Source organism: Opisthorchis viverrini, assembly GCF_000715545.1.
Source record: "Opisthorchis viverrini unplaced genomic scaffold opera_v5_64, whole genome shotgun sequence".
Lineage (NCBI taxonomy): Eukaryota > Metazoa > Platyhelminthes > Trematoda > Opisthorchiida > Opisthorchiidae > Opisthorchis > Opisthorchis viverrini.
Genome location: NW_008751720.1, coordinates 495,082 through 508,627, shown reverse-complemented (window position 1 = coordinate 508,627; position 13,546 = coordinate 495,082). Strand labels below are relative to the sequence as shown.

The window sequence follows — 13,546 nt, the reverse complement described above, 5'->3', positions numbered from 1 at the left end:
GGTTTCAAGTAGAACATAAGGTTGACAGAAAACCCGGGGACTGTGCCTACCTGATGAGCCCCAAAAAGGGCGAGACCGGTCGTGGGCTGTTGACGAAATTCACCATACAGTTCATCAATAAACACTTCAACCAGTGATGCAGTCTACTGATGTTCCGGAATTCATTTTAAAACACTCTAAAATACCAGACAACTTTGTGTTGGCTATCCATATCGACACGTACGCACGAAGACTTAGCCCTGCTGAAACTTAATTGTATGGTTGGATTGGACTGGATGTGGGACTCCTGGATAGCCGATAACGTCTATTGTAGATGTAGGCTATTCACAGATCACTTCCTTTTGAGCATTGATTCTCGTCTTTAAAAAAGGGTTCATCGTGACCGCTTCTGCACTTGGCAGGAGACTTCTCACGACATACCGTCTAAATGACGGTATAAAGCTCGTACTGTCAGTTTCTCTCCTGAGTGCCCGGTTGCTTAAAAAAGGGTTCATCGTGACCGTTTCTGCACTTGGCAGGAGACTTCTCACGATATACTGTCTAAATGACGGTATAACGCTCGTGCTGTCAGTTTCTCTCCTGAGTGCCCGGTTGAGCGTTTCACGGAGCATATACTCTGGAGCGGTCGTGGTCAGCTAAAAACTGGTTAGTTTCCGTGTTCAAGCGTTTTTGTTTCCATGTTAAGTTCCAACAGAGTGGAACATCAGCGTAAACACTAGCGCTGTGGTCCACGATGATGATGGTAGTTGAGAAGCAAGATTCACGTTTGCGGAATAACGTAACTTACGGAACAACCGCTCAGCAATATTACGATGGTGTTCACAATGCGCACAGAAAGTTGCCTATCGAACAAAAACGTTGTATGAAGATCTCAACACGAAATAATCAATTTTCAATTTCACACTGCTCTTGCATAGGGCAACAGCTTTCAGCTGATCCGAATAAATTCAATGGCTATCTCGTTTCAAGAATTGCGTGCTAACCGTAGTGGTTGTTAGTGGCCCGTAGTGTTGACCTTGAGGCCAGCACATAACTTCATCTGTTTACGTGAATGTGGGGCCAATTAGGAAGAATATACACTGGCGCGCAGTTCTACCTGCGCAGTAGAGGAGCATCCTACCTCGCAGGAGAAGTGTTACGAAGTGACGCTTGTTCAGCAAAACCTTTGAAAAGGTATATTAACTGAGCAAACTAGAGATGTTCACTCGATCTTGGCGCACAGTATTCGCCCAATGGAGTTAAACTTTCGAAAGCTATGATGTGTCCCTGATGAACTAAAAGAATTAGGCAATTGAGTTCAGAGTACCAGCTCAAACTTTCGAACCCCATTTAGGCATCTCAGGGAAATTATTCCACCAGAGATATGATTGCTTCAGTGGACAATGAAATTTAGTGAGCTGCAGATTAAGATGGTTTTTGGCTTGAGCACATAGGCAACAAAATGCAACATTTTGGCGCAAAAAGTTTTACTCCACTCTTAAAGGTTTTGCAGTTGAGAGTATTGTGCGGATAATGGTCCCCCCTCGATCTTGGAACGTTACGTTATCCAAAAAATTAGTGCGAAGATTTTCGGTTTTGATCACCATGGATACAACATAGACCCCTAAGTTTATGCTACTTATGAAGAGATGACTGACGTTACATGAACTTCATGAATGAGTGTTTGTATGTGAGAAATGACGCCCACCTTTGTCCTTTTGTGTAGCAAATGGAAATCGCATTCAACTGTGTGGTAAATAAGATGTTTTATTGAGGATCTACCAATGCTTTTTGGCTCATTTTGACTATCCCTCCGAAGACGCTTAAGAAGAGCGCGTTTCCATCCGGTCCGTACATGCGCTCTTGAGATGCGATGTGTAACGAAGTTGCGAAAGAAATGCTGGGGATAAGCTTACCTTCCACAGGAGTTCAACAGGCTCCATTTTACCAAACCTTGTTAATCGCCGTTGAGAACACTGCAAAACGAATGTAAACGACCCAGTCCCACTTCCTGAGTTCTTAATCATAGCAGACTATCAAAAACGTCACAAGACGAACAAGTAAAATGAAATACTCACCACGAAGATTTGCGTTCCCACCAGAACTGTCGTGTGAATGGGAATGCGCGTGCACTCCGCTCTGTCGTTTTTGCCCATGGGCGTGACCGTAGTGTGGGTCTTGCTCCAAATTATGACTGTGTTTTTGATGACTATGCCCATGTCCAGCCCCGCCATGCGTGTGACCGTGCGCACCACAAGGAGCACCTCCGTGGCTATGGGCATGACCCAGCGCCACCATTCCTACCAGGTTTACAAGCAATCCGGCTACGGAAACCACCTGAAATCGCAACCAAAACACAACAAAGAAGTGAGAGCGGATAACCTAGTCAGAAATGCGGGATGAACACCCTCGGCCGCAAAGTACTGCGTCGGGATAGGTTGGCGCAACTATCGGCCTGAATAAACTTTAGAGTTGAGTCAACGAATAGTTATATGACCATATTCACGTCCAAGTAATTTTGAAGTGTGACAGCGCAGTTTAGTTGTTAAAAAACGTCAAAGCAGAGGAGATGAACAAAGTATGGAATGGCAGCAGGCTGTACGAGAGTAAGACCGGAATTAGAATGACGAAGGGAGATGGATGCATGGAAAGTCCTTGAAGGGCTGGACGTTTTTGCATTCTTTTAACCCGGTTCACGAATGTCGGTACAGTGGGAGTATTCGCTGAGGCGATAACAGGTCATCGGGATCCAAGTTATGCGGGGAGCTGGGGCTGGTAAGATAAAAACGCTTCGTGAATTGGTGTCCATTCACTCGATCCGTAGTCGGTGTGTCCGACTCAAAACTTTGTAGATACCCACATATTCCCCCTATTGAGGAGAACCGCCGTGGTTAGACTCCCATCCATGAATGTCAGACGGCTGAACAATGAATGTGTGCCACATGGACCTTGGGATTACATAACTAACTTGACAACAGCTTTGCATGCGAGACTTCTTAAAAGAGCTCACACACCACCGGCGACATTTATCGTTACATGAAGAAAACAAGATAAGTTCTAAGAACACAGCTTGGAAGCAAAAGATTAACAGAGATAGTTTAAATTGTTGCACATGTAAACTGTTGCGCCCTGCGCTCGTTTAACACTGGACTTTTTAGTGTACTATGCTCGTAAAAGTGTGAGAAGTGATATCGCGAAAATTCAAGTCATGTTGAGCAAGACTTCGCCCGTTTTAGGTACATAGGTGATGTGACACACTAGTTCACCCAGCCCATGTACCATGTGTTCCAAGCGTTCAATTTTTCATGCCTATTTGCAACCACTGTCTGTCGGTTACGTGTTGTTACCTTCGGTCATAAAAGCGAGATGGCCCAAGTGGTTAGGGCGCGAATTTACTGGCCGGAAGGTCTGCAGTTCGAACCCGACCTCTGCCTCTCGACTTCCCTGTCTAGGCTTGGGCAACCTGACAGTATCCCAGCCCTCGTGCAACCTTCGGGTGGCATGGCAGTTAGGCACCGAAAGCGTGCTACAGCTGGACGGTTTTTTTAATACAAGCTCGGGTTTGGACAGGTTAAACTGTACTCAGATTATTTCACAGGATTTTTTTCGGAAAATCACATAAGGCGTTAGGTACACTGCTTGGGATTCTTTGAGTTGATGTGGCCGGTAAATCCAAAAACGGATACCAGCCTACTTTTGTGTCGCAGTTCAGCAAAAAACATTATTCCTATAACAACCAAATAGACGTATGAGTTTTTGGTTGAACTTACTAATCGGGAGACTCAATCGGGTTCGTGTTATCTAACGCGTTATCGTCCTTTACTAAATCTAGTTCCTAGAACACATAGAATCTTCTGAAACGAGGCTTCTCTTGCCTACGCTCTTGGATGACTGAGTCTAACAACCGGCGCAGAGAGAGGTTTGGACAACTGGTGGGGCTTGGATACAAAAGCCTAACGAATCTGTTATAACATTTGACTTGTTTATAAGTCGTCACTCGAGGAGCCAGTCAATACGTGACCGTGCAATGTGGTCATTGAATGATGAGTAGCGCAGTGCTCTGCCTAGGTGAGAACTACTCATCAACCACTCATGCCCGAACGGTTCACCGTTCAAACAGTGGCCGGGAGGTAGCGCGTCCGAAATCCTTCGTGTTTCGTAAGATGCGCACTGCTGACGATACCCAGCAAGCATTAAGCAGTTGTACAGGGCTCCTTGGCTTTTCAACATAGATTGGCTTCACTGACAGAATGAAATCTCCATTGAATTACTTACAATAGTCCTCTTATGGAAATTCTGAGTGCTCTCACTGATTTACTTGTTGATCAAGGCGTATTCATATTCAACACAGTGATTCCTGTCCAATCACCCATTGTGCTTGGCGTGCGCGGTCACATCTGAACAAAAAATACGCGCCAATTGAACAAGTCACATTCTTCAAACGCAATTGATGCTCCACATGTTGGGCAACAATTCATCATGATTTAACTGAAGCGACTACAATACGTTAAAGTTAACGGTCTGGTCAACGTTGGCAACTGTCGGCTTCAAGCCTGCAGGAGACGTGGTGAAACGATACCTTTGGAGTATCTTGAAGGTCTGTACTTGTTTATTACTGGATGGGTCATTCCACCCTCCACAATTCCGCAGAGTGGGAGTTACTCGATCTTTATGAGGCCTTGTACCACGAGCTACCCCACGTCCCGTTCTCAATGTTATTTGAGGTATCATTGGAACAAGATGCATTCGTCGTGCTATGGTATGCTAGCAGCATGGGGATAGTTTTGTAAAGCTCATCGACCATTCACTCCGAATAAAAGTCTCAATTTCAAAATCAAACCTCTAGACGTTCAGATCATGCCTCTCCAACACTGGCATCATCCTTTTGGCACCTGAATTGTCGCAACGTGTAACTTTGCAACAGTCTGTGTGGCTTACACATGAAAAAGGAATGCCACCATGAACGTCACTCATCATAGGAAACTATCGAGAATAACTTGACAGTATGACTAACTCTGTTGTTGCCTGTGGATTCTAAGCTGCCTCGGCAGCTTCTTACGGGGAGTATGAGTGTGTCTAAAGAGCCACAAAAACGAGTAGGCACCTGACTGTAACAGCTTTTTCGGAATATCTGCCCGATGGACAACCGTCAAACGCGGTTGTGTTGCACGGGCGGACCGCAAGAAATCAAGACACCATGCACAGTCTGTGACGCGTGAACTCGACTTCTGTCACTAGACACCAAAAAGAGCTTTGTCAATTGTCCGAATAGGGCGCAGGTAATAAACTATCCGCATGTACTTTTGTCCAGGCATTGTTGATAAGCAAGCGCATGGCGAGGGCTGTGTTTGCGAATACGAGGGAAGTCCGCCAATAAAATGTGGTCGCTTGATGTTAACATTGCTAATGAGTCCAAAACAGGGAGGTCAAGAAGGATACGTGCTTCCAGACAAGACAAAAAGGAAAGCTAGCTATTGGGGTATTTCGTCCAGTCTGATCCTCATCATTCATGTGGCGCCGCTCGTCATCTGGTAAGTTGGATCCAACGTAGGCGCAAAGTTTTAGACGGAAAAAGCAAGGTTCAAAGGGGTCCAACTGGTTTGCGGCCAAATTTGCTCATTAACAAGTGCTTAGCAACTTAACAGTCCTTTCACTCGTGGGGTTCGCAACGACAAAGCGATTGCCAAGAGACCCATTTCTATTTTTGGATGCCTAGTGCACTGCAACCAACAATACAAATGTTACATTAGTTGCGCGTAAGTTGTGCAATTCATGTTGTTCGTTTTCCGCAATCTCAACGGTTTTTATACATGTAAAGCATATTTAATGGCATGTCTCCCGTATCGACGAAAATAGGTAACAGACATATTTTTGTAATGTTGTGCAATTCATGTTGTTGGCTTTTCGCTTTCCGCAATCTAAACTGTCTTTGTACATGTAAAGCATGTTTAATGGCATGTCTTCCGTGTCGATGAAAATAGGTAACAGACATATTTTTGTAATGCACTACTCACAAGGTTGCTGAAAACCCCTCGACAGCCTACGACCGGTTTCGGCCTTCTTAGGGCTTATCTGGTAGGCGCAGCCCCGAGTTTCCGTCAACCTTATGTTCTACTTGAAACCAAATTGCACGAAATTAGCGAATATACACTCATCCAAATTGCACGAAATCAGCAAAACACTCATTTGCAAAAAATTTGGTAACTGACATTTTAACTACCGGGACGTTACTGCTGCCTGGAAAATTGACACGAAATGCTCAACCAGAAGCATGAACAAACAACCACGGAGATCACTTTGTAGGTATGTCATATGCCCTGAGAAAACGTGAACCGCTGTCCTGAGATGGTTGGGGCTGTAGGGAGTCGTCCAAATCAAGTTATTAGAGATTAAAAGCTATCCAAACATTGATGGAAAGTAAATGTGACCAGTTATGTTTGTACACATATTTGTACACACTAACATATCTGGGTGCGTAAGATCTACACTACTTAGAATAGTCATGCACCGAATGTCATCCATCAATAAATGGGCAAGCAACTAAAGTAGGGATGAGGAAATCATTTTAGCGCTGTCGCAATGCAGTCGGTGAATGACACCTAACAATGTTCTTGTTATTAGACTTCTGTGACTGCAGGCCCCACTTACCATTTTATCTCTCCCGGATGGGTCATGTACGATTTTACTACCTCATTGAAGCCTTTATCTACCGTTTGATTTCTTAGCAGCCATTGATCGTCACGACCATCCACTTGTAGCAGATCTACAACTGCACCTAAACAGAAAATTAGGTATTCGTCGTAGAGTGACCTAGTTCGGTCACATGGTTGGGCGCTTTTTTTCAGTCACCCATCAGAGTAGAATTGTGATGACATTGGCACATGGGGTCCTACACATGAAAGATTGATGACATTCAAGCTATTGGCACATGGGGTCCTACACATGAAAGACTTGAGGCTAGATGGTTTACAAGGAGAATAAACCGGGCTCGTGGGGGTTCTAGCGCTGGTGCTCTAGTTCTGAAAGACACGGCGACCATGAAAAAAGCTTTAGACACAATCTACCAACCCTAGCTGCAACCCATATATGGGAAGTTTTGGATGAAGGTTCGCACGCCAAAAATAAACAAGAAACTGAAGAGGAGTGAGGTCACCGGACTCGGAGACTTTGGCCTCAGTGGGCTGAAAGCCAAACAACTTATCGTAATATTTTGTGTATTCATTTTTTTCTGGTTAATGGCCGGCGCCTCATCTCGGAGGTATGCAGCGGCGGGCCACAAAAGTCGGTAGTACCTTTCCGCGTGACATGTGAGCCCAATTCCAAAAACTCTCATCAGCATAATCTGATGTTGGTCAACTCACAATAAGGTGGTGATAAAAATGACTACTGGTGCGACTGTCAGTCACCCTGTGACAGTTTGAAGTGGCTTGGTCACGGGCTGCACATGTCGGCTTACGTCGGAATGTTTGTTGTGGATTAATCTAAGAGCATTTTCTTCTTTTACCATCAAAGAATGGACGACGTTCTATCGTTACGGATAGTGACCTTGACGAATGACGACCTTGAGTGAAGGTCAGCGAAGACAAAATAATCACATCGACAAAGCCAATTAGGTAGTGCGAGAAAGCGTAGGGTGTGACTGAACGAAGCATCCACACAAACGCACACAAACAAGATCAGGCGGTTGTTAGGTTTTAGAAACAAGATTCAAACAAGGGTCGACAAAATAGAAGATGTTCTGAATGGTCACCTCGCAGGTGGGAATTCAGAGACAACTGAATCGAAGTGGCAGACGCAGCATGACTGTTAGGTGCAACGAAAAATGCACTAATGGCAAACTGAAGGTGACGAATCAAGAACATATAACTACCCAAGAAAATAGGTCAACGTGACCCAGATATCGAGTACAATCAGACTGTTCACCTCAAGGTCATCAGCCCTCAGAGAGGATTCGATGATCACAAATCTATTGGTTTTTGGAATAAATCCAGTTATTTAAAAGCTCGGGTATTCCTGGGGTCGACCATAGTGTTATTGGGGATAACGAACGTGCAGCTGCAGAAAATGCAGTTGCGTTGCGAAAGGTTTGGTATTTCACGAATGCGCTCGCGGCTCGTTTCACATTTGGCCGAAATGGCTAATATGGCTCATCTTCTCTCTTTCTGAAAAAATAATAGTAAGTAGAAACGGCGCCATACCGAGTTCAATAATTAACCAAGTCCAAACATATCGATACATTTTGTTGCCCAGGGGACTGTAATATCTCAGGTCGTATGGATGGCCGAACTTGGTAACTTGGTTGTGAACGTTTTGTTGGAGCAGAACAACCATTCATAAGACATTCCCCTGAATAGTAAAGTGTATCAAGTCCGATACATCTGTTATCCGGGGGACTGCACTATATCTCAGAATGACTGCGCCAGGAGCAAGACTTTTCAAACGAGGGTTATGTGAACGCAAGTTCTACAAAAGTCAAGGTTAAAACATGGCTACCGGCACCAATAACGCGCACTGAATCGCGTAGTCTATCCGGCACAATAAGCTAAATTTGGGTGACAGATAGTCAACAACGGGATTACGGTATAATGACCATCTTTGCAAGTTAATATGGGTGACAAAAATCGAGGGCGACCAGTGACGGTATAACGACGGTATGCTGACTGCAGTAAAGTGTAATTAAATAGGGGTCACACACAGAAGAGTTTGAAGGTAACAAGTAGCTACGTAAAATGGTTGCCGTTGAATGTTGCAACCAAAAAACACGAGATCGCGCAGTGCATACTGTTAATCAGCTATACAATCAGTAGTCGACCTCTCAGCTCCGGGAAGGTGGCATGGGAAACTCTTGGATATAACTGTTACTAAGTTTTGATAAACAAGCTTGACTCAAGTTGGATACTATTCAAAAGAATGTCGTCCAGTTAAATGCAAAGCAAAATGATCGGTAGGGTTGTAGTAGTAACCCTTCTTTGTCGCTGTGATAGATGGAAGGTGACCTAAGGTGTCAAAAGATGGTCCACAACACCTAAAAAAACTTTGAAACACATCAGAATGTAACCTGATAATGTTGGATGTTTGTACACAGCACGCTGCGACGACCAGCATAGCAAATTAACTGACCACCTCAACGAAAAACTCCACATAATGGGCGTAGTTCTATCAGTTTTCAGCGGCCTGCAAGCAGCATCAAAGAAACGATAGCCAAGTCCAAAACAAAAAGAAAACGATCACACACAAATCAGACGCAACACCCGGAAGCCCTGAATAAAATGGAATCACACCTGCCGGCGGTCCAAAGTCATCCCTATCTTTTTAAAAAGAAGAAATGAATGATATAAGGGCAATAAGTATGATATCGCCTAACCCAGACAATGCAATTGTCAGCGCTGGGATGACTTATATTCATAACGTCGTAGTACAAGAAAAATCTGGTATAGTTAGCCAGCTAGCAGACCAAACCACATCGGCAAACAAACAAGGTCAAATTCTATTTCATTCCCTTTAGCGATGATGAGAACAAACTCGTGCCTCCTACTGTGACCAGTTCGTCAAACGTGAACCGCATGGTAAGACATCTGCATGACCAATCATTGGGCCAGAACATCATCTGCGACACACACTCTTGGAGCAACATTTTTTTCATCGCGGTGGAAACAGTGTGTACACGTACTGTGTTTGCTTGTTCGTTTCGATCTCGGGTCTCAATTAAGCTCCTAGTTTTGGAAAACTGCGGTTTCAACAAAGCCGCCACAAAACAACCGACAAGATGATAACATCTCTTTCACATTCGTTGGCCGTCTGCATAAAACACAGGTGTGTAACAACAATGAGAAAGAACAAGTAAAATGGTCAGTGGATGAGTACGAACACGGTAGGTGGATGTTTTGAGTCAATGCGTATTGCACACATAAAATTGGTTGTCTCAAATTAATTCGCATTACGTAAACAAATGCTTCAGGCGTTTTCGGTTGCGTAAGAGAATTGTGAAGGGTATGTGGAATGATCCGCAGCCGATAGGGGTTTTTCAATCGATAACGTCGGCGCGCTGAATCAACCTCCAAGTGGTGCCGACCGGGTACCCCGGATGTCGATCTGGGTGACCCAACAGTTCAAAAACACCAAATGTGACTGACCATCCTGTTTAGCTACAACAGACTGGTTTCTTTCGAGAGTGAACAACACGATCCAGCTGGCACCCCTGAACCAATTCAAACCAGTATACAGAAGAGGCCTGTTGGGTTTACGGGTGCGAACTGCAGCACGTTTTACAAACCGCCAGCAGTCCATCGTCAAATTCACGCCTATGGAAGTGATGGGACGATCGTGGTAACCTAGTTTGCCTGTGTTGATTGTTCTCACCGGTTTCCGACGAAGACTGACCTGGGTTAACACAATCAACACACACACCCTACTCATTGTAATCAGGTAAGCTTGACTGCTGGTCTCGTCAAGAGTAACAGTCACTCTTGTGCCTAGCTGACAAGTTATATCACTTTTGTGATACACAAGCCACAGTGTTCGCGAGACTGGAATAATGTCTTTTCGCTGGATCAGCTATACTTCTCATAGGTAGGTTGCAAGTGTTCAATCACGTGAAAAATACTTGAAATCGACTGGGTAGTCATCGTTTTGGAAAAAGTTTGGTGACAATCGGTATATTTGTTGCTGGGCAACGTTTCGCTTTTGACACAAAAGCTTCGTCAGGCCAAATGACTAGGTTCCGAGGTTGGTCGAGATTTAAGGCGGAAGGAGGTCCAATCAGTTAAGTCAAGCTAGAGAGGACACCTTTGCTCCGGACACTGTCACAGCGCCTGACGTTCCACAGAGTCAAAGTCGGTTGTCAAGTCAAGAAAGACAACCACTGTTGGGCACCGGAAGCAGTGTCGCTTCTCCAGAACCTGTTGGAAGGTTGAAATGTGATTAGTACATCGTATTGCAGGGTAGAATCCAGCTTGGTTTCCACGAGTCTGTCTTTCTCTGTGTTCAACTCACCTTCAAACGATAAAATTAGGGAGCGCCTTCGATGCCACGGCTACCAGGCTAATGCCACAGTGGTTTGGCACAGTGTCGATATCAGATCGATACTGTCAAGCGTTGACAGTTTTTCTATGGTGAAATGCCATGCTCCTTGCTTAGTTGCGAGGGTTTGAATGGAAAGCAACTGTCAGGCGAGATAAAACTCAAGCTGTAGGCCCCAGAAGGAACTGCAATCTCGGACTATGGCTCTCCACTGGTAGCTGATGGCCATGTGATCCAACTGTATCCGACGTCGATTTGCACTTGATAACCTCAAGGTTATGTGATGCGAATGTTTATGCTGGAAATTCTTACTCTTTCGACACGATCCAGTTGGCAACCTCGAACCAATTCCAACCCGTTTACAGAAGAGGCCCGTTGGGTTTACGGGTGCGAACTGCAGCACGTTTTACAAACCGCCAGCGGTTCACCGTCAAATTCACGCCTATGGAAGTGATGGCACGATCGTGGTAACCTAGTTTCCATGTGTTGGTTGTTCTCATCGGTTTCCGACGAAGACTGACCTGGGTTAACACAATCGACACGCACACCCTACTCATTGTAATGCAGGTAGGCTTGACTGCGGGTCTCATCAAGAGTGATATTCACTCTTGTGCCTGGCTGACAAGTTACACAAGCCACGGTGTTTGCGAGACTGGAATAATGTCTTTTTGCTGGATCGGCTATACTTTTCATAAGTGGGTTGCGAGTGCTTTGCTGAAAAGACAAGTGGACGAACCATCATCTAGTGACCCATTATAAACCATTGGTCAAACAGATCCACATTTGTCCGTACATAGAGCCCATGTCACATGCTTTGATCGAACCGCGGGTTGTAACTCAGACAGTTCACTTGCTAGTGTTGATAGTTTGGTTCTTGCATGAGAGTTGCGAACTGGCATCATGATATCGGAGCAAGTTCGGTAGCTCATGGACCACCACGCATCTACGACACTTCGACACACGTAGAAACCTGTCTCACGACACCGTTGATAGCAATTTCAGGGCGTGCGATTTGACCGAAAATAGATTTACGGAGACAACGTTGCCATGCAGACCTTACAACTCAAGAGGCGGAAATAAACAGCGTCCGCCGTGCTCGATGGATCGTGGAAGGAAGTATACAAAGGAAACGCCAGATACAGGTGCTTTCTGCCACAAAACCCCTAAATTGTCGACAAGTCGCGAGGCGCTACCATCTAAGTTGAGTTTAACCAAGCCAATTGAGGGGGAGGAAGTTGGCCGTACGACCCGTTTCGAAAAGCCACAATGCTTCGCCGGTTTAACGCCAGTACTTCGTTGGGTATTGCAACTTGCTGTTATCGTCTGGGAGGCTGTCCACCGTATCTGTGTTATGTCAGAGGTTGCAAGTGCTTTGCTGAACCATCATCTAGTGACCCATGAAAAACGATTGGTCAAACAGATCCACATTTGTCCGAACATAGAGCCCATAGTTTGGTTTCTCTGGTACGTAGGCATTGCGAGTGCGAACTACGGACCGCTCGACGACACGCTGTGAGATAAAAGTATACAACCGTGTTTCTTGTGTACAACTCCCAAGATTTTAGTCTCATAATATTGCAACAGTACGAGTAAATAAGCGAAGTAAAAAGATGAGACATATTTTCATCAGCCAATCTTATAGCTGGTCGTGCGTTTGTTTCCTGAGCTGGGGAACAATGAGTGCTATGATTTTCGCTCTTCAACGTACAGCTAGAGTCTAGAACTAGGCTAAGAATGGATTTTGAATGACTCACCATAAGTCGGTCGGTGTGAATATGCGGTGGGTGATGGATACGAGCCAATGCGTTCACAAACACCGATCCCGAAATAACCAGGAGAAAGAGAGCATTCACGAAACCTGACAGAACCTCCGCACTATGGAAACTGAAAGGGGGAAGAAGTTGTAGCCCCAGAATTACACTGATCAAGGATTTATACATACACGGAAGGTAGGTGAATAAACGATTCTTAAAAGCGAGTTTATGGAGCGATGCATTAGAATTTCTCTTAGTGGGAGTGCCCCAGCGCACCGAAATCGGCATACAAGTATTCCCTGACGTAGTAAAACACTCAGTCAAGCGCACCGCAGAGGAAGCGATTAGTGGCCATTGTCTCCCGACTTGTGGTGGGTTTCCGAGTCCTGTCAATGTCACACGGAGCGGAACAATGTTCGGTGAACAGATCCACAAAGCTTGAATACTACCGCACAGACAGTCAGTTGACCAGTCACTCTACACATGACCACAAATGGTTTGCGAAATCATCTAACAGACGGATTCAGCTAATCAGTGCTCACTGGGATCCCAGAGCCAAACCAAGAAAACTAGTAAAAGGCATCACGTGAACAGACAGGAAGCTGGAATAGAAAGGCGGAACACCTACAGCATGCAGCTAAGGATTTTCAAATTAAAGCAATTATTCAAGCAGAGTATTCCCCAAGGAGATTTTTGTGTGACATTGTCGCTCTTTCCTAAGATAAGGAAGATAATCGTTCAGCTGTAACACCTTTCGGTGCCTAGCTCCCATCCCACACAAAAGAAGCACGAGG

The 13,546-nt window shown here is 45.0% G+C and overlaps 1 protein-coding gene across 1 annotated transcript in view; it reads right to left on the bottom strand.

Moving 5' to 3' along the window:
- The window catches only part of T265_04079 (hypothetical protein), a gene marked incomplete at both ends in the record, with an annotated part of 36,049 nt that overhangs the window by 5,569 nt on the left and 16,934 nt on the right, over nucleotides 1-13,546 (bottom strand). Inside the window, 2 exons of the mRNA XM_009168725.1 lie at nucleotides 2,058-2,316; nucleotides 12,753-12,882. Of these exons, the coding sequence (XP_009166989.1) occupies nucleotides 2,058-2,316; nucleotides 12,753-12,882 (389 nt within the window). The remainder of the gene's footprint in view (nucleotides 1-2,057; nucleotides 2,317-12,752; nucleotides 12,883-13,546) is intronic.